General features: G+C 33.4%; 2 protein-coding genes across 2 annotated transcripts; both read left to right on the forward strand.

Moving 5' to 3' along the window:
* Positions 1 to 240: 240 nt before the first annotated feature.
* On the forward strand, positions 241 to 3,537 carry LOC104214946 (DNA-directed RNA polymerases II, IV and V subunit 6A-like). Its single transcript, XM_070171558.1, is given in 7 exon segments — positions 241 to 336; positions 2,479 to 2,512; positions 2,609 to 2,674; positions 2,677 to 2,783; positions 2,873 to 2,924; positions 3,072 to 3,139; positions 3,228 to 3,537. Coding segments are annotated over 7 exon segments (429 nt in total). The 5' UTR covers positions 241 to 304; the 3' UTR covers positions 3,298 to 3,537.
* Positions 3,538 to 9,258: 5,721 nt separating this feature from the next.
* Positions 9,259 to 16,982, forward strand: LOC104214871 (eukaryotic initiation factor 4A-3). The gene is made up of 8 exons (XM_009764619.2): positions 9,259 to 9,690; positions 11,947 to 12,187; positions 12,305 to 12,385; positions 13,044 to 13,151; positions 13,283 to 13,402; positions 14,213 to 14,380; positions 15,736 to 15,822; positions 16,625 to 16,982. Exons 1-8 carry the CDS (start codon positions 9,380 to 9,382, stop codon positions 16,736 to 16,738), a joined length of 1,230 nt encoding a protein of 409 aa, XP_009762921.1. The 5' UTR covers positions 9,259 to 9,379; the 3' UTR covers positions 16,739 to 16,982.
* The last annotated feature ends 579 nt before the right edge of the window (positions 16,983 to 17,561 follow it).

The raw sequence follows: 17,561 nt of genomic DNA on the forward strand, positions 1-17,561 counted from the left end.
TTGATTTTCTAGCATTAGAAAGAATTTTTCTTTTCAAGGATTACTTTAATTATCTGGTAAAATAGATATTAGAATAGTGAAGATTATTTTTTCCCCAAAAAGAATATAATTTACTGGTTCAAATATTGCGAAGATTTTAGCTACAAGGGCAATTTTGTACATCCACTTGTAGAGGAGAACCTCTGGAAAGTTCGGTTTTTCTTCTATATTTTTAAAGAGACTCCATATTTTGCTTCCTCTTGCTCTTGCCACCTCTGTCGCTTCAACTTTGAAGGGAAGTTAGAGCTCTCAATCGGACGCGTAAATGGCTGACGAGGATTATGATATGGACGGAGGGTTCGTACAATTTATTTTTCCATCTTCCGTAATTGAATTTTTTACTTGGTTTATGTGTTAATACTCTTTTTTACGAGTATGTACTTTTTTTTTCCCAAAAAGATTAGCTCTTTCTTTCCCTGATTTAGTTTTTGGTGTTAGAGAACCCGAAATTGTTGAGTATTTGAATGAAACGGGTTTAAATGAAAGGAAACAGGATATTGACACTCACGTTGTAGTAGTTGTTTTACTGAATTATTTTTCTTTGTATTTTATTTGGTTATACAATTGTCATCTGTGTAGAGCTTAGCGTTAAGTTTTATGAGTTCGTGTATTAGGGTGTATTTAAGGTTTATGAATCAGGGTTCATATTTAATTATGAAAAAAGTCATCTTTTTGGAGTTGAGAGACTCGGGACTCTCAAAGGAGAAGCTTTTTTATTTGGGTTTTCCACCTGGCGTATGGTACCTGCTTTTGGGCCCAACTAATCTGGGTTCGTGCAGGAAGTCCGGGTAAAGCGCTCCCTAGCAAAAGCGACTCCATACCATTTTAGACATGAACAAATAAAAGAACTATAATAATAATATCATATTTAAAAAACAATCAGGAAAACAAGTAGCACCCCTCCAATTCAAAAAATGTATCTGCTAGTCAAGTAGTACAAAAGTATTAAAACGTAGAATGAGGCTACACAGGTTCGAACTCATGGCCCTGCACAGAAATTTTTAGGCTTGACCAGATAAGCTAGACGCTTCTTTGTGACAAGTAGTGTCACTTATTTAATTTTACCGTTTTTCTTGTTTTTTCATTTGAATTATAAATAATTAGTAAAGATTTTCGACGAAGCGGTGTTACGTGACACCACTTGGGCTAAGGCAGATCTGCCCCTGCCTAAGGGTCGCTATCGAGACCTCTGTTTAAGGATGAGGGAGAAGTTATTATTATGATTTTAAACCTTTTGATCCTTGTACAACGTGGATATTTGGTACTTTGGTAGGCGCACGTTACGAGTTTGAAGCTAGAAAAAGTGGATTTCTCGGTTAATTAAAAAACTTTTTGGGCCTTTAGTTTGAATAGCAAAATTCATATAACTAGTTTTTTTTTTTATAACCGAGAAATACTGAGGGCTAGTGGTGCATAGTTTGAAACTCAGTGGATAATGGGCCTGCCCTTCTCCACTTAAATACCAAGCTTCTGGCTACGGTAGGGCTCGAAACCCATGATGTGCGCCTAACCACAAGCTGTACTCTTACCGTTAGGCCAAAGCTTGTTGGGGCTCATATAAACAGCTGAGAACTTCTTTATTTTTCCTCTGAGCCTTTTATTTCTTTCTTTTTGAGTTGGAAATGCTTATGCTGCATGGAAACAGTCTTAGTGAAGGACCTTTAGGATAAGGTAGATAGGGGTGCTCTATAGTGGTCCTAGCACTGAGGAAGTTACTGTATTTCTGGCTAGATGGTGCCTTTTATGGATCATCCCTTTGGCTCAAAGTGATTACTGTGTCTCTTAGAAATATTGGGGCTTTATTGTGGTGTTTAAATGATTCTGTGTTGGTTAGCTAGCTGCAGTCGGATAACATTCACTAGTGGTGGACTGAGAACAGAGGGGCAGCTGTGGGGGTGTTTGGCCGTGGGGCTTTTGATTTTGTAGGGGCTTCCTGACACTGCTTGAAATATGATTTATAGCTAATCACATGCTTGAATATGCCAAAATTCAAAACTTTAACTTCTTGGGTGTGAACTGAGTTTTAGAGGTTTTTTTGGGTGGGTTGGAGGGGAGTGGGGGGGGGGGGTGTTAAGTGCGGATCAAGATGAAGTCGTGGAGTGCAATTGGCTAAAGGAGTTAAAAATGGAGTTAACTGCTAAAGTTTCTTAAACCTTCTGTATGCATATGCGCATCTCATGGAACCATGAATTTACAAATTATGGGGATTATGCTATGCGCATCACATTGGTGGGATGACACTTAACTTATGCATCAGTGTTGTTTTGATCTTGTTAGCTCTACAAAAAATTACTATCTTTTATGGTTAAGCATTATCTTACTGGTTTCTTCTTGTCGTCCCTTGCTTATTTGGTTATTGTGGAGATGAATTATGCTGGACCTGGGAAAAGTCATTTGGTCTCTTCTATATTATGCATTTAACTGTGTACATTGATGCAGATACGAGGATGAGCCCATAGAGCCCGAGCCTGATGTAAGATAATTTCATTTCATGCTCCTCAGTATTGGAATGTAATTCGTGTTGCGTAAACAGTACTAACTATCACACATTATTGGGTTTCATTGTCAGGAAGGAGCAGAGGTCGAAGAAGATAATGTCAACAATGAGGAAGTGCCAGACCCCCTTTTGGGTGAAGGTGAGGAAAACCAGAGCAGGAGCCTGTGGAACGACCTCGGAAAACTTCCAAGTATATGACAAAATATGAACTTGCAAGAATCCTGGGTACTCGAGCGCTCCAGATCAGGTCCTTGCCTTTTACTCCCCAATTAGCCATTTTGTAGTTTGAAAAATTGGGGTTTTCATAACTTGAGAGTTCTTTTTGTGCTCATGCAGCATGAATGCTCCTGTTATGGTTGAGTTGGAGGGTGAAACTGATCCGCTTGAGGTGAGACTGTCCTTTAATTTTTGTTATTTTACCTGCTCTCAGTGACATATCAAGAAAAATTATATCTGAAGTCATGGCAAAACAAGAGTCTGTCTTGTAAAGTTTGTATAATGTTGAGTAAATCTTCTTTATGTGCATCTTTAATAGATTGCAATGAAAGAGCTCCGAGAAAAGAAGATACCCTTCACAATTCGTCGATATCTGCCTGATGGAAGGCAAGACTTCCTTTGTTATGTTCTGTTGTCCTCTCATTACTCATTGTTCCTTTACTAAAATAGATTATTTTGCTTTTGTTTGTACCAGTTATGAGGATTGGGGAGTTGATGAATTGATCGTTGAGGATACATGGAAGAGACAAGTCGGAGGAGCTTGAAACATGTTTACATGCTGTCTGAACTGCCCTCATGAAGAACTATTCGGTCGATCAACTTATTCTCTATGAAATCCCAAACTAGCTAGTTGTGCTCTGTGAAGAACTATTGATGTAGATAAATGCTTGGTGCTCCCTGAAGATCTTACTACTGGTCTTGGTTTTCACATCATAGTGTTTAATAGACTCTGGCTTTTAGTTGGTATCTTAAAATGGTATTCTGCCATTGATTTTCTAAGGAAAGCACATGTGCTTACTCCTGCTGGCTGTTCTTGCTTGTTACTGTTTTATCTTTACTGCTTAAATTACTTTTTAGTTAAGTTACAAATCAAAACACACTTACCCTGCACATGAATAGTGACCGCATGAAATAAATAGGTAAAAAACTGTTGGGGGTCGTTTGGCATAAGGTATAAGAAGATATAGGGGTGGTATAAAAATTTAATACCACCTTAATACTCTGTTTGGTAACAAACCAGATAACACCGGAATATCTTATACCTCATAGAGGGTGGGGTAATTAACATCGGTATAATTTATACCTTCTTTCAGTTGCCGCACTATATTGTGTTTTTCACGCAATTGACCGTCACACTCAAGAAAATAAAAACTCTTGGGAAAGGTAAATGGAAAAAGAAGAAAGAGGTTTTCTGATTGTGGCCGTATAAGTAGAGACAATCCTGCCATAAGATTGGGTGAAGTGCACAAATAACCATTTTTTAGCCTTTTAGGACCGTTATTTGAATGACAATCAAGTATACAAGGTTTTTAAAGTTTAATCGTCTCAATTCTCAATATTGAACTTTTTAGATTTAAACTTCAGACCTTCAGGTATGAAGTTTGAAATTTTAGACCTTAGACCTTAGTACATTCAGACCTCATACAGATGTTAATAGACTTCTTCTTGTTAATTATTGAGTAGTTATTTATACATAACTACGTGAACTTCTTAATATAAATACATTATTGTGGCCAAGGATTTGAATTTTGCCGAACTCGTAGCTAGCACTTTAGCTCCGTTTCTAGAAGTTAGGCTCTAACTTTAGACTCGAAAATATTATGGAGGAGTAACAACAACAGTAAAATGAAGTTTGCCAAAATTGGTTCCTAAATATTTATCCTCTTAAATTTTTTAAAGTAAATACATAGCAATGTTTTACTTAGAATTTTAATTTGTTTTTAGTAATATATTTTTTAATATAAATATAACTTCTTTGAGCCGATGCAAACTTCTCTATCTTCTTAAGGGTAGAGATAAAGTCTGCGTAGACACTATCCTGACCCACGTGTGAAATACACTGAGTTTGCTATTGTATACTTTTATATATAACTTCTTTTTGAAAAAATAAAACATTTAACACCTTAGTAAAATAAACATATTATTCAAGCTATTATTTATGTAGGACTTTTTAGTATAAGAAATGTAAAAGTTTGATTTTAAAACACAAAACGTGTATTATATTATTTATTATAGAATTTCTTACGTTATTATTCACAGAATAATATTATTCATTATGAGATGATTCGGAAAAGCATAGCACAATCTGTTACCGACTTAAACCAAATGATTACTAATATCTTTATCATCTACTCCAAGCTATTACCTAGTTGTCAATTAATTATACTTAGTGATACTTAAATAAACTAATCTTACCGTACGTGTTTTGCGCCTGTATCTAAACCAGTGAATATAAGATCTTTTAGAAAATTATGTTTTACTATTAAATATAGTATGTTTGTATTATAAAATAAAAATTATTTTATACTCCTTAAAATATATATAGTTTTAGTTGAAAAGGCTTATCTATAAAATTTTCCACGTTAATTTTTCTATCTTATTTTTATTTTTTCATCCCAAATACTATTCTTATGCAAACAAATTTACGAATCCTAAGAGTTTTGTCTAACTTGAAAGATAATTTTAATTATACGATGAATTTAACAAATAATTGAATTGGATTTTTTGACTTAACTATTTGGCCTTGATATTAAAAGAACTAATTTATTTTTTGTTGATTCAAATTCTTAATATTAGCTCATCCCAAGTTTTCGATATTTAATTGTAACATGAAAGGGATTACAATTATGTGTCGTTCAAATATGAAAATAATTATATAAGGTAACTAAAATTTAATTATTTAAAGTATTGTGAATGCTAAAAGTTTCAACACTGTTCAAATAAAATTTATTTTTATAAGAATATAAAAATATTACATTAAAACTTGAAATTTAGTTATAAAATAAAAAGTATAATTAAGTTCCTTAAATGGTAATTATTTATCCTATTTAATTATTCAATAAGAAGAAAAAAAACTATTATGTAAGTGTTCAATAATCTTCGTAAATATACAACTTAAAATTGATTCCAGTTATAATGCAATTATTTTAATTTCACAAGTTATCATGCTTCTTTTAAAGTTTAAGCAAGAAAGTATAATCATTAAACATTTAAGATTTTTTTTTTTTTGAAAAATTGTATATTCTTAAGTTAATTCTGGAAGAAAATGTTAGATAAATATAACAATTTCGACTCGTACATAACTTAATATGTTAATTTAATCAGATATTATATTGATGGAAGAAAAATATTGAACTGTAATTGAAGAGATCTAGATTACGTTGTTTAATAATTTATTTTTTAAAAATCGTGAAATTGTGCTTAAAGACTGTTTCAAAGTAGAAAATGGTGAATTCCATTACCATGTCAAGGTCGGAATAAATATATTACCATGTAAAGGTGGCCGATATGCTTTAAAGTTTAAACCTTATTATTTAGATATAAATTTTAAAAAATTCTTGTGGTTCATTGTTATAATGCTTTTGCATTAAATAAACGGTTTTGTGGGTTAATATATTTTTGCCAATTTATATAAGATAGATTCACATACAAGTTCCTAAATATTAGAAATTCTTACATAATTCAAACAAGGAAAGATTTAATAACTAAAATTGTAGGATTTTAGAATCCTATATATTAGGAAAACAATAATATTACTATTTTCGTCCAATGTAAAATGAATTTTAAAATCACACAAATATTGTTAAACTATGTGACTAAATTATAAAATAAATTTTTAAAAAAGCACAAGCTCTTAATAATAATGAATATTGTCATATTTACCCGACGTAATAAAAAAAAATTATGTCATGTAAGAGTATTTTAATGTCTTATCATAACTTCAACATATATGAGTTATGCATTTGCTTTAGTAGTTGAATAATATGTCGACTTGTATTCAAATATTATGCAACAACCATACTCTTAAAAATTAATTATGTTAGTTTAAATACCTAATAGTATGAATTTCATCTTATTTCTAGTGAAACTCAAATTGAAAAATACGGAAAACAATGAGATATATTATTAGATTTAGTTATCGTACCAAAAAAATCAATTGGATGGGTACTGTCTGTATCTAACTAAGTTTTATCTTGAAAGAAAACAATGATTGTCAAAAAAAATTAAGGTAGAGAATTAACGTTGATTACTATTTTATTTAACACGAAGTATTTTGTAGTGTAATATAATTCTCAAAAGGTGTAAAAGTTTATAATCATTACAATAGTGTTTAAAATATTTATTTTTATTTGTATACATATTTTAAGATATTTTATTGAGTTATGATATAAAATTACAGTTAATTAATTAAAATTATTTGTTAGTAATATTATACACTGACATTGCACTTGAGTTCAACTGATTGAATCTTACTTAATTAAAAAGAAAATTGATGTTCTCTTTTGTAACGTGAATTGGCGTTGTTAGAATCGTAATGTTGATACCGATATTTGTCACGAATTTATTGTTACAAATTAAAGAGAATAATTTAGTAAGATAAACTTTTAATTGACTTTGAAAATTTAAATATTATAATATCCTGCATAGTTTGAGTAAGACAAGACATAATGAATAAATTTTTATTGATTTGAAAGGTAGAGATATTAGAAAAAAATTACCGCAATTATTCTAATATTTTATCACATTTGAATATTTGGTATCAAAATGCTAAACTTCTTCCTCTTAAATTATTTTCTTAATTTTAATTAACAGATAAGTAAGAAAACAGTTGAAAACAATTTTCGTATGCACGTCTTCAAACTGTGATAATATCTTGATTGACTTTACATAATCATTAACAATTAAAAATAATATATCGTTTGTTTGGATTCAATAAATAAGACATCATGTTACTTGATTATTAACTTTAAAAAAATAAACGTAAACCTTCATACTATTATGGAGTAAAATATGTTCCTTTCCATTGAAAAGTAATGTCTACCTTTCTTTTATTGGTTATTAAATAATTTCTTTAATTTTAATTTATCTTTTAATTTATTTTAGTCCAAGCATTTCAAATGGAAACGGAAGAAATAGTGAAAATTTTCTATTTGGTATGAGAATACTTAAGCCAAAGCGTGTTTGTGCATAGTTGGTTATAGTTGGAATAAGTAAAAGTTTAATATGGAAAAATTTAGTTGATTTCAAATTCTTAAATATTTAGGATTCTTACATAATTTAAATAAGGAAATAGATTCAATACTAAAATTATAGTTGGTTTAAAAGTCCTAAATATTAGAAAAATAACTAAACGACTTTTTTGTCTAATGTAAATTCTATTTTTAGAGGGTAAAAAAGGCGAACGACATTTCGCTAAGGGCATTCGTGCTTTTAATATAGTATAGATATAGATAAATAAATCTATCTATCTATCTATATTTATATTAAAAACACGAAGGCCCTTAGCGAAATGTCGTTCGCCTTTTTTACCCTTTTAAAATAGAGTTCACCCTGGACAAAATAGTCTTTTAATATATAACCTAATATTTGGGAATATTAATTAAATTATTTCTCTAATATTTAGGAATAGTCATAATTATTTTCCTAATATTTAGGATTACAAAACTAATTAAAGTTTATTGATTAAGTTTTTCTATATTCGAACTATGTGCAAACTTATACAATTAAAATTTTGAAATCGAGTAAGAGTTTAGTTATATAATTTATTTCCTTTTAGAATTTATTACTTCAACATCAAATATTTAACCAATAATTGTAATTCAATACTAAAGCACGCTTTTGACTTAGATGTCTCTTACCAAATAGTAGAACTTTTCACTCTTATTCTCAAGTGCCGTATCAATTTGAAACTTAAAGACTAAAACAAACATAAAATAAATTTCATTTAAAGAGTTTATTTGATGACAAGTAAAAGAAAGATGGACATTACTTTAAAACGGAAGGGAACACATTTTTGTCCAAAATAGCATGACGATTCACGTTTCTTTTTCTTAATATAATATTTTCTCTCTTATATTTTGATTAAATTAAGTAACATCATATCTTATTTACTATGAAATATGTGTTATTCTCAATTTCTTGATAGTTATACAAAGTTAAATCAGGATATTATCAGTTGGAAAGCATTTATAGTGAAATTTAGTTATTTTGAACTATTTTCTTATGTACATATCTATCTATATCTATATCTATACCTATAATTATATCTATATTTATATATCTATCTATACTATATTAAAAACACAATGCCCCTTAGTAAAATATCGTTTCCCTTTTTATTCTTCGTAAGTGCATTTTAAGTTGGACAAAATTGTAAATACAAATAAAATTTATTTTTACACAATTCAAAATTGTGTACGGCAAAAAAGGGAAAAGAAGAAAAGTATAAGTGAGAAACTCCTTTTTAAATTAATATATCTCAAACAAACATGATTGTCATTGGTTTAAAAGGGAAAAAAGAACCGAAAATTTAATATTTAATTTCCCTATTAAAGCCAAGTCAAATTATCGTAGGTTCAAACAGAAAAGGAAGAAGAGATAATAAGCAGGAAACTATTATTTAATATCATTCATCAACCTAATTCTTTTTTTCATTGAGATAGCGTAACTAATAAATATAAATATAATTTATAAATAATCAATAGTTAAAGAGAAGAGCTCAATTCGGGTCGGGCTTGTCAAATATCAATTCACACCCTAATTATTAGGGCTTCTCCGTCTCCCTCTCTCTCTATTTCAACACGGTGATACACGTTCTGTTCTCTCTAAAGCATTTCATCAAACACCATGGATGGGGCGGCGACTGGCTCTGTTATTCCGGCGAACAGGAGGCGGCCGCCGATGGAGGAAGACAGATTAGTCTTCGAGACATCAAAGGGCGTGGAGCCCATAGCTAGTTTCGCTGAGATGGGCATTAAAGATGAACTTCTTAGAGGTGTTTATCAATACGGATTTGAAAAGCCGTCCGCCATTCAACAACGGGCTGTGCTGCCTATTATATCGGGTCGTGATGTCATCGCTCAGGCCCAATCCGGTACCGGTAAAACCTCCATGATTGCACTCACCGTTTGCCAAATTGTGGATACCAAATCTTCCGAGTATGTGTTATCATTCCCTTACTTTTTCCTCACTAGGGTATAGTTTAAAAAAATATTTTTTTTAATGGAAGGTTCAATTTGAATGAAGCATGTAATAAGATGGATATACCTCAGCTAGTTTGGGATTTAGGTTTAGTAGTAGTTGATGATAGTTGTGGTGGGTGGTCAGTATCCGTCCATCCGTAACGGAGTTGTGGTGAGAATGGAGTTCCTTTTGGTAGGGAGCATGTTCCTCCAAAAAGCGGGACTACCTGCCGTGAATATGAGGGTATTGACATTGGGTGTTTTTTTTTTTTTCTATAAGGTAAGATAATGTTTGCACATAAATATTGTTCAAGTAGCAGGCGCTGAGGATGCACTTGCTGATATGCAAGGAATCTCTTCATAATAAGTCCACTTTGACTGCAGCATTAGGCTCCCTATCAAACTCAAGTTCTGACTATATATTTTAGATTACCTATTTCTATGCCCGAATAAAGGGGAAATTATCTTATTTTGTAGGATTAATATCAAAGAGCATTGTGGGCTATTGGCCCCGAGGGTTTTGGTCTAGTGGTTAGAACGCAACTCGATGTGTGGATTAGGCGCCCGTCAAGGATTCAAACTCCCCATACAAAGCTTGATATTTATGTGCATAATGGGTTAGTGGTCGAGGGACTGGCCCGCTACCCATTGAGTTTCAAACCATGCCCCATTGGCCCTCGGTTATAAAAAGAACATTTTATATTATTACTAAACCATCAACAACAATAATAATTGCCTCATTCTAGAACTAGGTGGAGATGTGGAGTTGGCAATATGAAATTTGGTCTTGTTTCGCTCCAATACAACAACTATGTGTCAATCCTAAAAGTTGTTGTAATTTGCTATTTGAATCCTCACGAATCATGTAGTTCTATTTTGGGATTTTTTGCTCCAATGCAACAACTATGACTCAATACAAAAGTAGTTGTAGTTTGCTATATGAATCCTCACTAATCACACCGTTCTATTTTGGGATTGTTTTGCTCCAATACTTAATGATTTGTCTTTTAAGACATTTTGGGGGTTCTTTAAAATTATAGATTCTATGTCTAAACAAAAAATAGTCCTCAGTCCCAAACAAGTTGGGGTCAGCGATAAAAGTACAGCCCGGTGCACAAAGCATCTACACCTCAGTCCCAAAAAAGTTAGGTACTAAATCAAAAAAAATTCCTAGCAAGCCCGGACATAGTGTAAGCTAAGTTGTTCGGACATGGGGTGCGGATCTAGAGGTCAGATCCTCCGAGATGTAAATTCTAAAATTCGTGGATACGGATCCTAATATGGATACAGGTGCGTGGATCCGGCTAAAAATAATTTTAAAAATTAAAAATCTAAGAATATCTCTAAATTATGAGACATTTTGTGGAATACTTACGTATAATTTATAAAGTGTGAATTTCTTTTTATTCTCAAGTTGTAGATAAGTAAATGATTGATTTCCTAGATAAGGTATGTTATCTTCAAATTTATCCATACTAGTGTTGTGTCGACACGGGTGCGGCACCTAAACTGCCGTGTCGGAGCAACTTAGAATGTAAGTCTAGAAATAATGGCTAAATCCTTATTTCAACTAGATATTGTTACTTGTATGAGTATTTCTCCATTGTGCTCTATTGTTCGCTTAGTTCACATGAATTTTGAGAAGTTGTAGATGTTTTTGATACCTCTCTCACGTGATTTAGGTCTACATATATAGATTATATCTATTTGTATTTGAAATTTTGAAATTAGACTCATTATCTAGGTTTACACCTGTTGCTTCAAAAAGAGTACTCCTCTCCCACCTCCTTAAAATCCTAAAGCCACATGCTATTTGTTTATAAGAAATTATGATTTGTGATGGTGAGATGTTTATATTTTCGTTCCTATGACTTTTCAGTTTATCGAAATGCAGATATTATTGACGTGTTTAGTTATAACAACATATGACCAGTAAGGTGATTTTGCTTTCTGGTATAATTCAGAATTAGATGATTGCCTTTGCTCCTGGATTTCTAAATTATTTGATCAAGTGAAGCAAAAATAGTAAGGAAATGGGGCTATTGAACTAAAAGTAGTTATTTCCTTTTGGCCACTTATAAAGTTATGAGTTTGTATAATCTTTACCTTGTAAAAAAAGTTATGAATTTATATTCAATTTTTTCCGGTATAAAAAAAGATTATGAATTTATATGCAGTTTGCTCTTTAATGAAGTCTAACAATTTTGGGTGAACTGCCATGTATTTCCTTAGGGTACAAGCATTAATTTTGTCGCCTACGCGGGAGCTCGCAGCTCAAACAGAAAAGGTGATTTTGGCTATTGGAGATTACATTAACGTTCAGGCACATGCATGTATTGGAGGCAAAAGCGTAGGTGAAGATATCAGAAAACTAGAGCATGGAGTACAAGTAGTCTCTGGAACTCCTGGAAGAGTCTGTGACATGATTAAAAGGAGAACTTTACGAACTAGGGGTATAAAATTATTGATTCTTGTAAGTTTATGGCTTTCTTCTGACCTCATATTTTCATTTGCTTGCTGAACTCTTTTTTGTCTGATTACTTCTCCATTAAATTTATTGAGGTCTTACTCTGCTTCTGATGTTTGTTAGGACGAATCTGATGAGATGTTGAGCCGTGGTTTTAAGGATCAGATATATGATGTTTACAGATATCTTCCACCGGAGCTTCAGGTGAGTTGTCTGTTTCTCTAAACGCATACAAAGACTTTCGTTCTTGCTTATTGGGTTTGATTATTTCTACAAACGTTTATTATTCAAGTTGATCAAGATATTACAAATCTTCATCTAGAACTGTCTTTACGCTGTTAATTTTGGCATGTGGCTGCCCACCACTGAATCCTATTGATTGTGCAGCTCCTTATTGATCCCTCATTGATCATTATCTGTTGATAGTGTTGCTTGAATGCGATTCTCATGCATGCTGTTGGTGTCTATGTGATGTCTAGAGGTTTACTTTGTATTCTTTACATTTTGATTTGCTGTTTCTGTTTTTAACTCTGTGATTCAGTAGTTTAGAAAATCAAGAATCCAGTTTGCTTTGCATGTTTTCCTTGCTTTGAGGGAAAGAAACGGGAATGAAAATTGTCTGGGTGTTCCACTTTCTTGGTAGAGTCCTCTTTGTTGTTTGTTATGTATGATACTTTGTTGTATAGAGGAAGAGACGGTCTGTGCCCTCTCGCCAACTAAAAAATGGAACTGAAAATTTTCATTAGATTCTCCCACTGTGCTTTTATGTACTTACATGTGTGTGTATCCGTCTCTTTTTTTCTTTTGGACTGGGGGATAGATAAGTATATTATCGCTTGACATATGTATATTAACTTTGCAGGTTGTACTGATTTCTGCCACTCTTCCAAATGAAATTCTGGAGATAACAAGCAAATTTATGACAGATCCTGTTCGGATTCTTGTAAAACGTGATGAGTTGACTTTAGAGGCAAGTGATGATTGTTCGCACACATGCCCACATACAGGAAATGCAAATGCACTGTCACAATGATACTGACGTACTAACTTTCAACTTGAATTTGTTTTCCTCATGTTGGTTTTTGTTTTGTGTTGTTGCAGGGCATCAAACAGTTCTTTGTCGCGGTTGAGAAAGAAGAGTGGAAATTTGATACACTTTGTGATCTTTATGATACACTCACCATCACCCAGGCTGTTATTTTCTGCAACACAAAACGAAAGGTAACATTGTCACCTGTTTATTTTGCTCCCAAGTGAATCACATTGGGTTCCTTTTTGACAAGTCAAGTGAATTATAGTGGGACTATTGCATTAACTAAGAGATGCTGGATTATTAGGAGCTTTTAGGGGTTTGATTGATTTTTTTTTTTGGGGTGGGGGTTGTGGTTCTCATTCAGGATAGATTTATGTTTTGTATGTGAGTAATTGGATAGCGTTTGAAATCATTCCGATATATGTTGAGCGTCCATTTCAGTGAATTGTGTTCTCTGTATTAATCAGTGGAGAAGCCAAAAGAAATCATTGTACTTTAATGTATGTTGGAGATGGACTAATGAAATAAGTTTTTGACAATGAGGCTGTAATGCACATTGCATCAGATCTAATATTCCATGAAAAAACAAAGCATATATAAGTAGAGTGCCATTTCGTTCGGCAAAAGATTGAATCGGGGTCATTTGACAGGTTTTGTCAACTCGAATGATTAGCCAGCAATACTTTGAAAGTCAACCTGTGGCTCCAAAATCGAGTACATTTGCGGCAAGTTAGGAGCATACAGTATGTATACTCCAACTTGAGAGGGAGTTTTAAGAATGTCAATATTAGGAAATTGTGAATATGGCAAAGGTTTACCTGTAATTGTGTTATAGGAACGGGAATCACCTTTTTTCCCATTTTTTATTTAGTCGAAAAAACTATTTAAATTCTTACATGCTTGAGGGAATGTCAAGAATCTCTTCTTTCTTTTTCCGCAAATAGGTGCATTTGTTTTTGTACTATGCCTTTCTAAATGAAGTGCGATTAATGTGACAGGTTGATTGGCTGACTAGCAAGATGCGTGAAAATAATTTTACAGTATCATCTATGCATGGAGATATGCCACAGAAGGAGAGAGATGCTATTATGGCAGAGTTCCGAGGTGGCACGACTCGTGTTCTAATCACCACAGATGTTTGGGCAAGGGGATTGGATGTTCAACAGGCAAGCTCTATGTCCTTTTCTGTTACACAGCCTCCATGCCCTAATTCAGTTCTTTAATTTGTGATATCAAATTTTTAATTGGTTGTAAGCTACTATTACTAATTTTGACAGTCTTGGTAATCCAAGTTTACCTAAGCAATCCCCAAGACTGTACTTGTCGTTGAGATCTATGTAAAGATTAGGTTGTTTTTGCCTGTAGAGTTTGTTCTGGAAGTTGGAACGTGTCCATTATGATCAAGTACAAAAGCTCTAGATACTGTACTTTTTAGTGATGGAGATTGTTTGTTACCTTAAGGATACAATGATAGACTATTACAGGGACTGATCTGGTGCTTGCATTTTTTGTTTTCTAGGTTTTTCCTTTGTAAACATTTCAGTTAATATTACTCGGTTCATTTGGAATGTATAATTTCATTTCTTACCTTGCGGCAAAAGTCAATTAATATAGATGAGAAAAAGGTTTCAAAGGATCGAGAAGAATCAGTGAAGAGGAGTATACCTTCTCTCTGCGGACATCCTACTCACTCCTGATTCAGGAAACATTTCCCTCTTCCCCATCTCGAGATTTCTTCAGTGCTGTGGATAGAGGAGGGAGAATATAGATAATTCATAATCTCTTGATAGATTGTAAAAGTGTTCGACTTGGGCTTTTATTGCAATAGTTATGCTGGAGTTGATCTGGGATATGAAAGATTTCGCTCATACCCATCTCGAAATTTCTTTGGTGGTGTGGATCAGGGAGGCAGAGTTTAGAAGTAGATTCAGAATCTCTTGATAGATTGCAGTGTTTGACTTAGGCTTCTAAGGCAATAGCTATACTGGAATTGATTCTGGATATATATATATATATATATATATATATATATATTGGTTTTAATGCAATAGTTGGTGGAATTGATTCTGGATATATATAGGAGTAGCTTTTAATGCAATAATTACTGCTGTTGATTCTGGATATGATTTTACATTCTTTTAGCGAAGGTTAACAAAAGATATGATAGCCCATGATTAAGCAGCTATTTACTTATGTGCAAATACATTTTGTGATATTTGATAGGCTTGTGTACAATCAAGAAGCTATTTTACAGAAAATGCATTTCGGCATACCTGATGGTATCCCTATCAAGGATAAGAATGAAGTGACAAATGATTTACAAATGCCAATAGCTAGAATGTTGACTTAGTTCATACTTGATATTCGGACCTACAGTGGCAAACACATTCTCGTCTGAGTATCCTTGTTTGTTCGCCTCTTTAGGCTGCTACATCTAGGAGAATCTTTCTGCTATACCGTCCTTGTTTATAAAGGTATTGCTGTATTATCCTTCATGCTTTGCTTACTATTTCTATTTCAGGTGTCTCTGGTGATTAATTATGACCTTCCAAACAATAGAGAGCTGTACATTCATCGCATTGGTCGCTCTGGTCGTTTTGGTCGAAAGGTATATTTCTTGTCTTCCTCATAAATTAATCCTTTTTTTAATCACCTTCACGTTGTCTTCTGTTTTTCTTGCTCACTATGCCTGATAATTGTTCCCATGTGCTGCAACTTAAGCTCATCATATGACTACGAAAAGCTTGTAGAAATTTCTAGTACAATGTGTAGCATTTAGCAGATGAATATAACTATTCAATACAAGATTACAACTAAACAAGCACGTCTCCATAGATATATTTGTTTTACAGCCAAAGACCTACTAACGGGAGTGGGATGCCAAATGCCTCATACTCCAAACAATCCCTTGCAATGCCCTTTAGAACTTCAAAAGAGCGCTCTGACAACTGCTTCCACAGAGCTAAAAGAGGACAGCTCCTTAGATGTTTTTATTTTGCGGGCCAAGACCACTTACTGAAAAGTGGTGTAACAAAGGCCTCGTACTCCAAGCTATCTCTTGCAGTGCCCTTTGCTGAAGGAAGTTTAATCTAAAGAAATTCCACAGCACTCTTGACAACTGCTTCATTTGCTCAGCTATTGATCATCCACTCAGTAGTGCAGAGACATATACTTATTTTACAATAGCTAACTTATTGTACTTGCTTTAAATTTTAATATACCTTCCGGAATGTTGTGGCTTCATTGCGCGTTCCCATCGTCCCAAACGTTAGAGAACTTACGGAATCATTTATTTGCTTGGGAACCTTTTAGACATTTGCTTCCTTTTCTCAAATCGCTCCGAAAAGAACTACTTTAATATTCATTCATGTGATATGACTTGTGAATTGTTTTTCCTTCATGGGGTGCAGGGTGTTGCCATAAATTTTGTGAAGAGTGATGACATTAAAATTCTGAGAGACATAGAGCAGTACTACAGTACCCAGATTGATGAAATGCCCATGAACGTTGCTGATTTGATATGAAAGGCTGGAGCTTCCAATCCTTCTGAATATGTCTCTGGTGTGGCTGCATTGGTTTGCCTTCTGAGTGGTTTGTACCAAGGATAAGTTTTTGATGGCGAGAAATTGGTGGATGTTCTATTTATTGGTACTGTGAGACATATTGGCTTTCTTGTGCGTCATATTTTGTTGCGAAGTGTAATTCTGGATGACTGGATGATCTGTTTTAACATAGGCTTGATAAATTTGTCTGAAGAGCTTTGCTGAATTTGCATGTGGTGTTAGTTTCGTCTGTTAAGATGTACAATTATCTGAAACTTATCCTGAATGTGGTGATGATGTGTATAATTCCCTTCTATTTCAACCCATACCTATGGGCTGAAAAGTTTGTAACATTTTTGTCGATCCAAGTAGCTGTATTTCAAAGTCACAAGCTGCCCTCGTATTAGCGGAGCACTCAGGCACTTAGTAAAATTAGAACTCCTGGGGTCAGCATCTCTGTTTGTTCGAGGTCTATGTTATTGGCAATTCGAAAGCATTAATTTTTGCCTGTATATCTCGCGATTTATGGGTGATCTATCGAGATTAATATCGCTACAGTGTTCCTCTCGAAGAGACATTGCTCGTCTTGTCGTCCCTCTACTGATATGACGAGCAAGTCCAAGTTTCTTAGTCCACCTTGTGAGTTACTTGATATTTACATCAAACTATATCAACATGATTAAGTTAATAAGCTAAACCATGGTTAAATGAAGGTTTGTGTAGGCGGTGCTTTTTCCTAAATTCTTATGTCACTGTTAACCCTAGTGAAAAAGAAAATTTGAAGTCCTCAATCCCTCTCCTCTTT

This window comes from Nicotiana sylvestris, chromosome 4 (genome assembly GCF_000393655.2).
Source record: "Nicotiana sylvestris chromosome 4, ASM39365v2, whole genome shotgun sequence".
NCBI lineage: Eukaryota > Viridiplantae > Streptophyta > Magnoliopsida > Solanales > Solanaceae > Nicotiana > Nicotiana sylvestris.